General features: G+C 36.2%; 1 protein-coding gene across 5 annotated transcripts in view; it reads left to right on the top strand.

The window, feature by feature from the left end:
• The window catches only part of LOC127636741 (GTPase-activating Rap/Ran-GAP domain-like protein 3), a 140,670-nt gene that overhangs the window by 92,275 nt on the left and 33,154 nt on the right, over positions 1-15,241 (top strand). For 3 of the 5 annotated variants that reach the window (XM_052117441.1, XM_052117467.1, XM_052117458.1), the window contains exons 13-27: positions 1,478-1,523; positions 1,637-1,743; positions 2,907-3,022; positions 3,928-4,050; positions 4,620-4,694; positions 4,862-4,976; positions 5,765-5,791; positions 8,496-8,600; positions 9,527-9,643; positions 11,392-11,567; positions 11,973-12,131; positions 12,360-12,426; positions 12,515-12,622; positions 12,725-12,843; positions 13,402-13,537. In XM_052117441.1, coding sequence (XP_051973401.1) covers positions 1,478-1,523; positions 1,637-1,743; positions 2,907-3,022; positions 3,928-4,050; positions 4,620-4,694; positions 4,862-4,976; positions 5,765-5,791; positions 8,496-8,600; positions 9,527-9,643; positions 11,392-11,567; positions 11,973-12,131; positions 12,360-12,426; positions 12,515-12,622; positions 12,725-12,843; positions 13,402-13,537 — 1,596 coding nt within the window. The remainder of the gene's footprint in view (positions 1-1,477; positions 1,524-1,636; positions 1,744-2,906; positions 3,023-3,927; positions 4,051-4,619; positions 4,695-4,861; positions 4,977-5,764; positions 5,792-8,495; positions 8,601-9,526; positions 9,644-11,391; positions 11,568-11,972; positions 12,132-12,359; positions 12,427-12,514; positions 12,623-12,724; positions 12,844-13,401; positions 13,538-15,241) is intronic. The other 2 variants (XM_052117448.1, XM_052117475.1) reach the window with 2 other exon arrangements.

Raw genomic sequence — 15,241 nt, 5'->3', positions numbered from 1 at the left:
CCTTCAAAATGAGTGGAACACTTGAAATGAGTCACTGAATTGCTGTGATATATATATATATATATTTATTTATTTATTTTTATTTATTTTTTTAAAGGTGAAGTGTGTAATTTTTGCGACACTTGCATCACCAAATGGAATTGAACAAATAATGATTGTTATCAAATAGGTTTCCTAAACACTCCCTTGTCTGCCTCTCGTTGGACAGATAGTCCTACCCCAAACTTGCACCATTGCTTGAGACAATATTGCTGTGAAGCTGGTCGGGATGCTCAAACAGAGCAATATTTGATAGCTCCACATTGTTTAGATTTTTTGGGGTATTTAGCATTACAGTTGTCATTGCATATTAAACTGTGATAAAAAAAAAAAAAAGTACATTTACATTGGCTAAAATGACGTGTCACGTTTAAAGTGTAAAACGAAAAATGCAAAACATTGTGCTACCATTTAGATTTTACATACACTGGTGGCCAAAAGTTTGGATTAATGTACAGATTTTGCTTTTATGAAAAGAAATTGTTACTTTTATTCACTAAAGTGGCATTCAACTGATCACAATGTATAGTCAGGACATTGATAACATGAAAAATTACTATTACAATTTGAAAAAAATTTAAACTACTTCAAAGAGTTCTCTTCAAAAAATCCTCCAATTGCAGCAATGACAGCTTTGTAGATCTTTGGAATTCTAGCTGTCAGTTTGTCCAGATACTTATTCTGGATACTCTTACAAACAATTCACTCCACAGCTGATCCCACGAAAGCTCAATGGGGTTAAAATCCATAACACACTTTTCCAATTATCTGTTGACCAATGTCTGTGTTTCTTTGCCCACTCTAACCTTTTCTTTTTGTTTTTCTGTTTCAAAAGTGGCTTTATCTTTGCAATTCTTCCCATAAGGCCTGCACCCTTGAGTCTTCTCTTTACTGTTGTACATGAAACTGGTGTTGAGCGGGTAGAATTCAATGATGCTTTCAGCTGAGGACATGTGAGGCATCTATTTCTCAAACTAGAGCCACTGATGTACTTATCCTCAAGTCTATTGCATGCTGTGGCACCTCAAAAACAAACACAAATACAATGTTAAGCTTCATTTAATGATCCAAATAGCTTTCAGCTGTGTTTGATATAATGGCAAGTGATTTTCTAGTACCAAATTAGCAATTTAGCATGATTACTCAAGGATAATGTGTTGGAGTGAAGCTTCTGGAAATGGGGACTGTCTAGATTTTATCAAAAATAACTTTTTTCAAATAGTGATGGTGCTGTTTTTTATATCAGTAATGTCCTGACTATAATTTGTGATCAGTTGAATGCCACTTTGGTGAATTAAAGTACCAATTTCCTTCCTAAACAGCAAAATCTGTACATTAATCCAAACTTTAGGCCACCAGTGTATGTATTCATTTAGATTCATAAGTAGTTTTGTATGATTAGCTATTTAATGGATGGTTTCCTTTACTTTCCTCACAGATATTTTTGCCTTAGTTCGATATAATAGCCAGAATGATAGTTACAGGTAAAAATGTGTTCAAGATTAATTTTTTTGTGCACATCATACATCTAGCACTATTAGTTTTTTGTATATTTGTGTGTGTGTCCTGTATACTTTAACATTGTGGTATGTTCCAGGTTGAAGATTTTCTCAGAGGAGAGTGTGCCACTGTTTGGCCCACCCCTCCCTTCTCCTCCAGTATTCACAGACCATCAGGAGTTCAGGGACTTTTTACTAGTTAAATGTTAGTATATCCACCAGTGTACACACCTGTTAGTACATAAACCTATTTAAAAGACCATGTAAAATCAAAAATGTTTCCATAATCTTTCATCAAGATGTACTAATTACTTTCTCTGCTTCTGAAATGACCAAGGCTTGGGGAAAATGTACATTAGCAAATAATATCAAAGTATATCAGTCATGATCCAATCAAACCTGAGAGATCAAATTAAGTCCCTTCCTACATTAATTCCTTCTGAATATTCAGATTTTGTATGTGTTGCAAATACCAATTAATGTTGTTGTTAATACACACTTATTATATGCTAGACTTAAAGGGATAGTTCACCCAAAATGAAAATGCTCTCATCATTTACTCACGCTATCCCAGATGTGTATGACTTTATTTCTTCTTCAGAATACAAACAAAGATTTTTAGAAAAATACCTCAGCTCTGTAGGTCAATACAATGCAAGTGAAAGGTGATCAGACCATTGTAGTTCTAAAAATTACATAAAGGAAACATAAATGTAATCTGTATGACTCCAGTGTTTAAATCCATATCTTCCGAAGCAATATAATATGTGGGTGAGAAACGGATACAAATTTAATTCATTTTTTTACTCTGAATCTCCACTGTCACTTTCACTTTTACATCTGAAAGTCACATGTCATGCCTGTTTAGTTTCTCTTTCTATCTAAAAGTGAAAGTTGAGATTTAGAATAAAAATAATTTAATTAAACTATGATCTGTTTGTCACCCACACCTGTCATATTGCTTCTGAAGATATGAATTTAACCACCGGAGTTTTATAGATTACTTATATGTTTCCTTTTTGTGTAATTTTGGAGTTACAAAGGTCTGATCACCATTCATTTGCATTGTGAGGACCTACAGAGCTGAAATATTCTTCTAAAAATCTTTGTTTGTGTTCTGCTGAAGAAAGAAAGTCATACACATCTGGGATGGCATGAGGGTGTGTAAATGATGAAAGAATTTTCATTTTTCATTTTTGGGTGAACTATCCCTTTAATCCTTTTGCCAACTTTAATGATATCTGGCTCATCAACACATTAAAGCAGATACTGTCATTAAACACAAACCTTGTCAAATGTGGCATGCTGTTTATTAGGGATAATTATGTTACATAATACTGCTACTTTATCTTTCTATGTCTTCTTTAGTAATAAATGGAGAAAAAGCCACTCTTGAAACCCCCACTTTTGCTCAGAAACGTCAGCGCACACTGGACATGCTGATCAGATCCCTGTACCAGGATCTCATGCCAGATATGTACAAGGTATAGACACTCATGTGATATAGCAAATCTGTTCAGCATATTGTCTGACTTTCTGAATTTCACCACATTTTCCCCCTCAAGCTATGGAGAGTAGATAGGGTAAAATATATGTTTAATTTGACATTAATGAAAATGAGACTGAGAGGGATAATTTGCTGTACAGTTGTGTTTCTTTATGTCAATACTTTTGAAAAAAGATCCAGTTGACAAATTTTTTTATGTGACCAACTGTAAGACCTTAAAATGATAGTTAACCAAAGATTAAGTACCATTTACTCAACCTTATTGTCTGTTGAACACAAAAGTAGATGTTAGGGAGAATGACAGTCTCAGACACCATTTAATTTCATTATATAGAGAAAAAAATTGACTGAGGCTGTCATTATGCCATTAACATCACTTTTTACGTTCCATGAAAGGAGGAAAGTCAAACAGGCCTGAAACAACATGAGAGTGAGTAAATGTTGACAGAATTTTAATTTAAGACATTAAGACCTATTGAAGGAAATGTACCATCTAGCTCTCATATTTTTGTTTTCATGCGACACAAAGTAAATATGATGTTTGCCTAACTAAGCTCCATTACCCCCTTTTCCTGCCATATATTTTTAGTTGTTTTGCCCTGTTCTTTTTCATAATACTAAATCATACTTCTGGTTTTATTTACCACTCTTCTCTAACCACCGAGCTTTTAAGTGTACTTTCATTCTCTTTCCCTAAAGATAGTTACTGTCTTTCTATTATTGTCTATTCCAAATTTTCTATTACTGTTTCTATTCTCTATGACTGCTGGTGCAGCGTAGTGGTGTTAGTGTTAGAGATTGTCAGTGTCTGCTTTGTTCTGTCTTTCCAGCTGTTTCTGGGTCAGTCTCTCAGACCCGTCTTTATCTGTACTGCTCCTGTAGGTTCCCTTCTCTCCACAGAACATGCTGAACCGACGCTCCTTTAGTGATGTACTGCCAGAGTCACCCAAATCTGCCCGTAAAAAAGAAGAAGCACGTCAGGCAGAGTTTGTCCGGGTTGGACAGGTAGGATAGGCCATGGACACCTGTCCATATACATATGGAGTTTCACAAACAAAGTTTGGGAGGAGCATGTTCATTTAATCCGACCAATCACATTGCCAGGGTAAGCGTATATAAACAGCTGCTTAACTCCGTGCTGCAATGATTCGTTCGGCATCCTTCCACTACCCCAACTCCTCCTTCTGTCTATTCTTTTATAGCTCAAATAAAGTTGCATTCAAGCTCGGGTCGAGTCTTGATTCTTGAGCCCTATGCCAGGGACAGCGAGCTAAACATGTTTACACTAACCTCACTTCAGGATTACATTAACATGCAAACTACTGAAATGCTTATAGCACTTGCATTATATTCACGTACACTCATAGATATTTCAGCTTGTAAAAATATGACTTTCCTTTTACTACGGTTATTTGTTCAGACAGTATTCAAGCCACTACTGTAAGCTGTTGTATGAACAGGATAATTCAAGAGTCACACCTGTTAGTAAATACGCTTGTCAGTCCCAAACATTGACTGTGTGAATGTAGCCATTGAGATTATTGCTATTAATGAATCAAAAATGTTGTCTCCAGGCCTTGAAACTGAAAACCATAGTTAGAGGGGATGCACCCACCAGTCTAGTCACCACTGGCCTTTGCAGGAAAGAGGTGAGGAGAGATAGAGGAAAGAGGAGAGAGATTAATGCAGTTATTTTGCTTATAATTCATCTGTAACTGTGTGTGTGTGTGTGTGTGTGTGTGTGTGTGTGTGTGTGTGTGTGTGTGTGTGTGTGTGTGTGTGTGTGTGTGTGTGTGTGTGTGTGTGTTCTCTGCAGCCATGGGAGTCGCAGTCTTTCTGCAGCAGCTTCCCTTATGATATAGTCTGTGGAGACTCGTGGGGACAGTCGTTACTGGTTGCCACGGATTCAGCAGGGGTCATGCTCCTGGAAGGTACGTTTTTTCACTGATCAGAGTAGCATTTTGCATAAATCCAAACTTTACTTTGTAATATAAATATTTGCCAGCGTTCTTCCTGCTTATCCTACATGCAGGGCTCAATAGTAGGGATGGCCCAGGGCTATTGTGAGAGAGTTTGGTGCCAGTTGACGCAACTGACATGTGCTCAGTTTTGCCATTGCTACATTGTCACGACATCTCGTAGCAAACTTAATTTGTTTTTTTTGGAGTGGGGTGTACTGTTGCGAATTACCAAGGTAATCTTATCTACCTGGCTTACATGATTTTGTGATAGTCTTGGAAGCATCAGTTAGACATGTTAATAATCATAAACAGATCACTGTAGGCCATTGTTGTCCAGCAAAGTTGCTTATGGATTAATTGCTGTCATGGAACTATATTATTGCTGTATCAAGTAAAAACAAATATAAAATATAAAATCATATTTTTTGTTTAGAAAATGTAATGTTTAATTAAAAAATAATTAGATTTCTTCCTAACATATAAAAACATGTTGCAGAAAATAAAATATATATTTTTTATTGGTGTGGCTAGTGAAAATAGAAAGGCAATTACAAATCTGAATTAGCTGGAAAACAAAAATTTGTTGGACCTTACATAGATTGTTTTAATGGCCTAAATGTCAAAAGGGGGAAATTGAATGGACATAAATACAGTAAATCTATTAAATGAAAATGAAAATTATGAATGGCCCATGTGATGCTCTCATGATCTTTGAAACTAAACTGCTGATATGTGACCACCTATGTCCTCCCATTTAGCCTCAGATCCACTATTCTCCAATGCAGGTATGTAAGCCAAGACCACATGCACATAAACAGATTAAAATGTGTTATATGTGCACAAGTGTGGTTTTTTCAATAACAATTATCAAATGTGTCTGTTTGCAACTTAAATGGCAAGTTCTCTCGTCATTTAGTCACCCTCATGATATGACTTTCTTTCTTTTGCAGAACAAAAATGAAGATTTTTAGAAGATCTTCGCTCTGTTGGTCAATTCAATGCAAGTGAAGAGTGACTTGAACTTTGAATCTCTAAATATGACAAAGTCAGCATACAAGTAATACATAAGACTGCAGTGCTTGAATCTATTTCTTCAGAAACGATATGATAGGTGTGGGTGAGAAACAAGTCCACATTTAAGTCCTTTTTTACTATAAATTTCCACTTTCACTTCCACATTCTTCTTCTTTTGTTCTTTGGTGCTTTGCATCCTTTGTGCATATCACCACCAACTGTTCGGTGCTGTGTTAATGTATTCCTTCTATCCCAGCTTAACCCTCTGGGGTCTGAGGGTGTTTTGGGCCCTGGAGAAGTTTTTACATGCCTTGACATTTGTGCTCAGCACAAACTGGGCAACAATAATATGTGAGCAACATGCATGTACAGGTTTGTATTTTTGAGAAAATAATGTTTATGCACGGTTTTTGAAAAAACTCACTGAAATAAGGTCATATAACACATACTAAATATTTGTCCACAACACTTTTGAGAACTGGATCTTTTAGCCTAGAGTTTTTGCTACAAAATGATGTGAAAACCATCCTGATCACTCATTCATACAAAACAATATAGTAATTGAACTTTTGTAAGACACTTTTAGTGTTGATAGGTAATACGCGAGGAGGCGTGAACTATCATGAATATGGATGTATTTCACACCTGAGGATACAAAGACCCTCCCCTGGGCCTGTCAATCAGGGATAGAGAATGATTGTGAGGAGACTTAATTATCAAAATCAAGTTTTAAGTTAAAAGAAGTAATCTGACTATATATTTTCTTTACATATAGACTTTACTTAATTTTAGACCTACACTACCATTTAAAAGAAGTCTCTTCTGCTCACCAAGACTGGATTTATTTGATCCAAAATACAGAAACAACATTGCTATTCTGAACTATTTTTACAATATAAAATAACAGTTTTCTATTTAAATATATTGTAAAATGCAATTTGTGATCAAAGCTGAATTTTCAGCATCATTACTGCTGTCTTCAGTGTCACATGATCCTTCAGAAATCACAAGATGGTGATTTTCAAATATGGGCATGTTTAAAGTGTATTTTACTAATTTAACCTGAACACATATTTGCAAGCACAAGCTTTGTTGATGATAATGAGGCATTTTAAGCACAAGATAAATATATAATCTAAACATTCATATTATTTTTATATCATATTACATATCATATTTATATCATACAGCATACAATTTACATGTACATGTATATATAAAATAGCATGTCAACTAATGAAATCTAATTGACTTACTCGTCTGAAATTGTATCCTCAGCTGTATCAAATCTCTCTTCAAAATACAAACATTCATCGGAGTCCCAATCTTCTTCTGAGGAAAATGTTAAATCTTCCATAATATTCTGGAGCTTTCTCGCCTGTGTATTGTTGCAAACGCGCAGAAAAATGAATGAAATGTGTTTACAACCTCACAGTCAGGGGGCGTGTACATTTGCATTGAACGTCTCAGCACATTAGCGTATGAATGGCGCGCTCTGCTAGTGGGTGGGATCAATGAGATGGACCAGTAAAAACTGTATATCGCTTTGTTTCAAACAGATTGCATTGTAGGAGAATATTTGTTTTAAATTATAATAGTTTTATTTAAAAGTAGACATTTTAAGCTTTCTTTAGACACGTTTCATGTTTGCGTGATAAGTATTCGCAGAGTTTCAGTTCATTTTTGTGACGTGTTTCTGAAATATGATCGTGAACACAGAGACTGCTGAAAACTCACTCTTTATTTTACAAAAGCACAAGATTTTGTTGTTATTGTGAGTGTACACAAATAAAAGTAGACCCTTTATAGTCTCTAATGATGTCTTACACTTATCTGTATACCCAAAATTTAGTATTTTAAGTTAGACCCCAGAGGGTTAATATGCAGAGACAACTACAAGTCCTTCAGAGGTTCATTTTCTTGAAAACTGTAAATGCTTTATATCTGTGGCACTATACAGTTAATGTGTTTGTTTAGAGCGACCCACTTAGACCGCCCCAGGAACATTATTCAACCAACAGCGTGAGTTGGGGTGGGACAGTTTGATGGTTCGAACAACATCAGTCGAGGAGGCGTATTTAAAACACAGCTTATTTTTGCAATTCTTTTGGTGTCGCAGAAATGACATAGTTCAGCTTTGATTGATTTGTTTCTCACCCACACTTATACCGCTTCTTAAGATTTAACCACTGGAGTCTTATACTTTTATGCTGACTTTATGTGTTTTTTGAAGATTAAAATTTCTGGCCACTATTCACTTGCATTGTGCGGATCTATAAAGCTGATATATTCTAAAAATCTTAGTTTGTGTTCTGCAGATGAAAGAAAGTCATACTCATCTAGGATGGCAGGAGTGTGAACAAATGATGAGAGGATTTAAATTTTTGGGTGAACTATGCCTTAAAACAATCTCATTGGAGGGATTGAGTTACTATACAAGCCGCAAGCTGATCTTTTGCTTTACATGCTGTCTAGATTCCCCAACCTTGCCTCCGGTGCAGGTATTTGACAAAACCCTGACCATCAAACAAATGCATGTACTGGAACCTCAGGATCTCCTCATTGCAAGAGCAGATAAGGGTAACAGATGTGTATTTATATTTATATGTGCTCATGAAAATGTAACACTTTATATGTGGGCTGAATCAGTGTGAAGTGATCTGACAAAAGTGAGAGAGTAAGCACAAGAAAGGAGACCAGAGGACAGTGTTAAAGGAAACCCTTGGTCTTTGCTCTAACGAGCATCTTTAGATCTCTTTAGAAACAGCACAAAATAGTGTCTCACACACAGACACACACACACACACAGAGGACCTTCCTCCGTTTTACCGCATTGTCTAGACTCGTGGCTCATTATAGAGTAAAGCACAGAGCAAAGATCCATGTAATCTAGTGTCTGCTGTCACCTTTTTTTATGATCATTAGTTCAGGATGGCATAAAGCAAACTTGAGCTCCTGATTTGGAAGCATAGGTGCAATAATGAATTCGTTATCAACTTCGTTACCAGGCAACTTTTATTCCCAATGACAAGCATTTTAAAACCAAACATACTGTATTAGTTAAGATGTCTTCCAGTCTGATGAGACAGCTCCTTCATTTGTTGCCATGCTTTATCATTCTACAGAAAATTGTAGCATCACTGAAAGATCTTGTTTGTGGCATGGAAAAAAATGGCTAAAGTAGTCGCACTCTTTCGAAAATTTTGCTCATACTGTAACGTGAATGCATAAGTGTATAATTGAGAATTTTTAAATAATATTAAGTATAAGCATTCGTTTTTTGAAAAAACAAACAAAAACATTTCTATAAGTAATCCATTCGCAGACTGATTTTAGCAAAAAGTTTAAACACTTTGGCTCTGTTTGCTGTAAAGAATATATTTTTATTATTAATCCTGACCACCCCAACACAGAAATATTGGGGCTCTTTATCTTTTCTAATTGACCAGTGGTGGAAGAATGTCATTATTTTGCTAAAATGTTCAAATTTTAACTTTCCATTTCAGGGAAAGATGCACGTCTGTATGTCTACAGACTGAGCATGCTCAAACGAGGGATAGAGGAGCGGCAGCTTGTCCGCACCAAGTGTGACAGTCGAGAGAACAAGCTTGAGAAAACCAAAGGTACTAGAGACTTCAGTCATTACACACACTAATATTATATTATTTAAGATGTGACTACACAATTTTAGCTATAAATATCTGTGTAGAGAGCTACTTTTTCAAATTTTTGCTTGCCAATCTACAAACTTCTCATAATTTATAGTATACACATCATTAAACTGCAAATCATCAAACTACACTTGATAAAGTATTTTATCAAGTGTACTTATTACTTAGCAAAAAAGTAGCTAATTAATTACATTGTTGCACTTTAGAGATGTAGAGCACCAAAAATATTTGTATTTTCATAACATTTTAACAGAGCTCACAACTAACATGACCTACTCCATAACCTGCTCACTAGCATCACCCTGTTGTTTCAGGGGACAATTACTTTTTAATATATATATATATATATATATATATATATATATATATATATAAAACTACTTTAAGAATTAAAAGCTGTATTTGGCACAAACAGGATCTCAGTTAGGGTGACATCATAAACCTGTGAGAGAGACATTCTAGAAGAAAATGTTAATTGCCCATGCTCTCAATAATCCATGTCCATATCCTGGACATTGTTTCCAGGATATGTTGCTTGAGTCTCTTTTTAATAATGAGCTAATACAATTATTTACAAGGTTGTCACAAACAGGAGATCAGGGTTCCCATGTATCCTGGAAAACCAGGAAGCAGTTTTCCATAAATGTAAAAGTCATGGTAAATGAGAAAAATACTTAAATGTCCTGGAAAATAGTTATTTGTACTGGAAAATATTTAAGCATAAAACGATTTGTTTTGTGTTTGATTGTATCGCTGACAGGGTTTTTAATACAAGTACAAGTATTGATATAGTGCCAAATTACAACAGTTCTGTAGTGTTATCTACAAAACCTTTTTTGTATTATTTAAAATTAATTCACATGCTGTGGTGGTAGCATGGTGCTGAGGATTTTACACCTCAGTATGTGAATTAATTTGTAATAATTGAACAGTCAGTGTGTGCTTAACCCACCGTTACCAGCTGTAGGGCACTAAGATGTCAGCAATGTGGAATACACAGATGGAATCACTGAATCCAGACATAAAAATGGCATTAGCTATAAAATGCAGAAAGTCACAGAATTGTACATATTTGGGACAAAAATGAATGTTTGATTGTGCAATTAATCAAAGTAAAACGCGATATGTTCAAGTGTGTTTGTGAAATTGCAACTTGTGTTTGTGAAAGGCTGTGATTGAATTAAATAAATGAATGAAAAATGAATGTGTGAAGCCGGCCACTCATACACTGAAAACACCTCATCGTGATAATCAATCACTCCGTGTGTGTGTGTGTGTGTGTGTGTATTTGTGTGTGGTGGATGACAATTAGCAGAACACTTTGAAGTGTACAGCACATACAGACAATATACTGTATTTATTTTAATGAAATCATAGCTTATTGAGAAATTACCATCAAGAGCACATAGAACTGGCAAATAAAATAAAATTGTAATTAAATTGTGAATGAAACTGTTGAATATGGAATTTAAAAAAATATATATTATTAAATTATTGCAAAGAAATTATAAAGAAAATAACCCTCCGATAACCACAATTTTAATGACCTCTCGTGTGTTTTTCTTAAATATTACAACTGTTTGGCACATAAAATGTCCTGAATATGTCCTGGGAAATTGTGCCTTGAAAAGAGTGGGAAGACTGGAGATATGTTGCCTAACTTTATGACATTAGAAAGTAACAGAATTTTGTCTCCTCAGGCTGCTATCTTTATTCCATAAACACACATCATGGGGTGGAGCTTAGAATCGTTGCAGCGATAAGAAACAAGCTCCTTCTCATCACCAGGAAACAGTCACGCCTCGAATGCCTCGGCTCTATCGCTACGGTGACAGGGACTTGCGACTCACCTGTGGAGGAGTTTCAATACATACGGGTAGGAGATGGATCAAACACACTCATACTTACACACACATGCACATTCACTTTTCTATCTAAATGAGAACATTCCATAGACTTCTGTTGTTTTTAAGGTAATTATACCTAATCTAACTGTAAGCTAAAGCCTTATACCATGTTTTAGCCATATGCAATGTGATAAGTTTGTTTGCGTGTTGAATGTCAACAAGCAATTTGCGTGTCCACAGTCCACACTGAAAGTGAAAATGCGTTGTGACACAGCACAGTAACAGCCAATCATACAATATATTATGTTTTATATGGAGCGGGATTTTAGATCAGTGAGATTTCACTGTGGGTGTGGGTTTAGAGTTAAAAAGCTAGTTTTAGGGACTTATCAAAAGCTCTCAACATTTTAGATGTGTGCTGTCCCTTGTCTTAGGAGATTTGCTTGTGTGACTCCCCGGTGGTCATGGCATTGGTTGATGGCCCAACAGGAGAGAATGATCACATGATATGTGTGGCCTACAAACATCAGTTTGACTTGATCAATGAGAGCACAGGAGACGCCTATAGACTACACCATGTAGATGCCACCCGGGTGAGAAATATCCGCTGGAAAACAAACATACACATTCATATACACAATGCATTACTATCCAAGACCTAAAAACAGAGGACAACATTTTTATATTGAATAACATTTCTCATGTCCATTTTGTGTACCAATGAATTGCATTACTGATGCATTATTTGCCCATTTTCATTTTCAGTTTTTGATTGCTAACAAGATTTTTTATAATTGATGTTGATGCTTCAATTGTCTTAGGTGAACTTTGTCGCTGCCATAGATGTGTATGAAGATGGAGAGGCTGGACTTTTACTTTGCTACAACAGTTAGTGTCTATCAAATTATCCATGATTAGTGTAAATGTGTATTTCTCTGTAGTCTGATCCTCTAACACTGTACGTCTGTATTAATAGATATCTGTGTCTATAAGAAGGTGTGTCCATTTAATGGAGCCACACCCATGATTCAGCCCAACTCCTCAGACTTCCATTTCAGCTGGAACCAAATGCCCAATGCTAATGGTCAGTACTGGGAGTAGTTGCATCCCAGACAATGTTTGTCACTGAAATTTCTTTATTTTTGACATTACTGCAAATAATGAATGTGTCTTTCCTGTGTTACAGTTTGTGCGTTCCCATATATCTTGGCCTTCACCACTGATTCCATAGAGATCCGGCTAGTTGTTAATGGCAACCTAGTATATACAGCTGTTGTTCCAGATCTACAACTAACTGCATCCAGAGTAGGTTTTCTAGGCATAAACATATATAACCTCAAATAGAGTAAAGTATTAACATTCTCAAAACAATAGTGATTAAACAGTTTTACAGGCTGTGTCCAAAGTATGATTTTTTTTTTATAATTGCTTTTAAACCTAGAAATAAACAAAGTTTTAGGACTTTAAAACAAAGCTATGACAAAACATTAAGAAGAAATGTGCACAAGACACACTATTTCTAGGTCACTAATCAAATATAAGCAAACTTGAGACTCCGGAAATCTCAAATCATGTTATGTAAATTCTTGTGCTGCTGATCATTTAATTTGTAATGAAAAATCTTTGTATTAAATTAGAAAATTCTGAAAAAATAAGCATTTTCCCTGGTGGACTCAAATCTTGTGTTGTTGCTAATATGTTCTCCTTGTATTGTCTGTATCAGAGGCTATTTTGATTTAAGTCTGTTTTTGAGCATTAGAGATAATTATTTTTTATTTTATATAAAGCACCTTTATTTTATGATAATTGTACTGTACAACCCAATCATTCTTGTGTCTCATTTGTCACTCTTTTTCTCTGTAGTCTGATATCTATTTCATCTCGTCTGCACCTATAAACTCTGCATCTAACTGTAGCTCCAGAGACACTAGCTCCCAGAGTTCACCTCAGACTCCCACTGGCTATGAAATGCCTGTCTTCCCTTCACCACTTGGAGATGGTAGGTACTGGTGCTGTACTTCATGATAGAACTTTTATTGGATATTCCTTGTCCTACACTGAGGCACATTTATGTCATGAATTGAATTCCCATAGAATAATTTGGAAGCCTTCCTGTGGGTATATGTGTTCAGAATTTGAGAGTGTCCGTTATTGCCTCCATGTATATGTTTTATTGCTTTTCCTTCCAATTTAAGAAATTGTTCCCTCAAAAAAGAAAATCCTGTCATCATTAACTCACGTTTACCACATGTTCCAAACCTGCATGAATTTCTCTCCTCGGTAGAACACAAAAGGTTATTTGTTTGAAGAATATCTTGGCCTCTATTTTTAGAATAATAAAAACCCCCGTTTACACTTGGCATTAATAAGCGATCACCGTGATCCACAGATCTGTTCATCACCTAATCAGAACACAGCACATTTACAATTGCCCACATCAACTAGCTTCTGTGTTCGGATAACTGATCAGATCTCTTTTCCCCATGCAGTAGTATTCAATTACATCATTAATATGCCCCCGCCACCATGCTGACTGGAAACACGTAAACAAAGCATTACACATTTCTCCGGTACCAATAAGATAAAAATATAAATATAAGAATTTAGAAACATTGTGACCGCAAAAAACAACTTAAATAAAATAAATAAATAAAAACATTGGATAATATTTACAAAGTGTAATGAGAAGATAAGTAGGAAGATAAACTATATAATATCTGATATTACCCAAATATCACGTGATATCATTATCAATATGCGATGTGCACTGTTAATGCTTACACAAGCCAAGAACTAAAGACATTTAAATCAAGTAATTATTTAGTCTTCGGTCAAACAGTTAAAAATATCAAAATGTTCATTAAATATGAGCCTACGCTATCAAATTACACACAAGATATGAAAGAAAGCTTACATACTGATGCTCGCTATTCCTGATTGCTTTATGTACTTTAACAAAGTACACAATGCTAGTGTTGTAAGTTCAAGGTTCAATTGATTGTCAGTCAGCATTTACACAAGGATACAAAGATAAAAAAACGTCATGGTTACTGTTGTAACCTCCGTTCCCCAAGGGAAGGAACTAGATTTTGTGTCGAATGAAGTGACACAATGGGTCTTCCTGGGACACCAAACGTACCTCTGAACCTGAGATAAGGCCAATGTGAAGTTGGTAGACAGAATTTGCATGCCCCGGCCCGGACATACGGGTATAAAGGGAAGCGGGGCAGCGAGTGCCTGTCAGGATTTTGCACTGAGGATCCGAAAATAAGGTACAGCCGTTTACAGTGGTTGGCTGTGGCAGTAGGGACACAACGTCTCGTCCCTTCCCTCTGGGAACAGAGGTTACAACAGTAACCATGATGTTACCCTTCTGTCACTCACTCGACGTTGTGTCGAATGAAGTGACACAAGGGGTCCCATCTAAAAACGCCACGCACTGACCGTGTTACGTGAACTGTCGAGACAGGTGCAAGCAGGCTACTGCGTGCTAGAGGCAACTGTGTCGGCTGCACGTAGCCCTCCCCAACGCCCCAAAGAGATGTCACATACAGTCCTTAGGTTCCCCGCACCCCGGAGGGGGGGAACAGGTGCTACATGACTAGCATGGGAGCAAGCCTGGCAGCCGCAGCCTTCTCTCTCATTATGTCTCTCACATAGGACGTGAAGCGGCTGGGGCGTGAAACGCGTCAGGGAAGGCGGT

This window comes from Xyrauchen texanus, chromosome 4 (genome assembly GCF_025860055.1).
Source record: "Xyrauchen texanus isolate HMW12.3.18 chromosome 4, RBS_HiC_50CHRs, whole genome shotgun sequence".
Taxonomy (NCBI): Eukaryota; Metazoa; Chordata; class Actinopteri; order Cypriniformes; family Catostomidae; genus Xyrauchen; species Xyrauchen texanus.
Note: the sequence above shows the minus strand (reverse complement) of the source record. Positions and strands in the feature narration are given on the sequence as shown.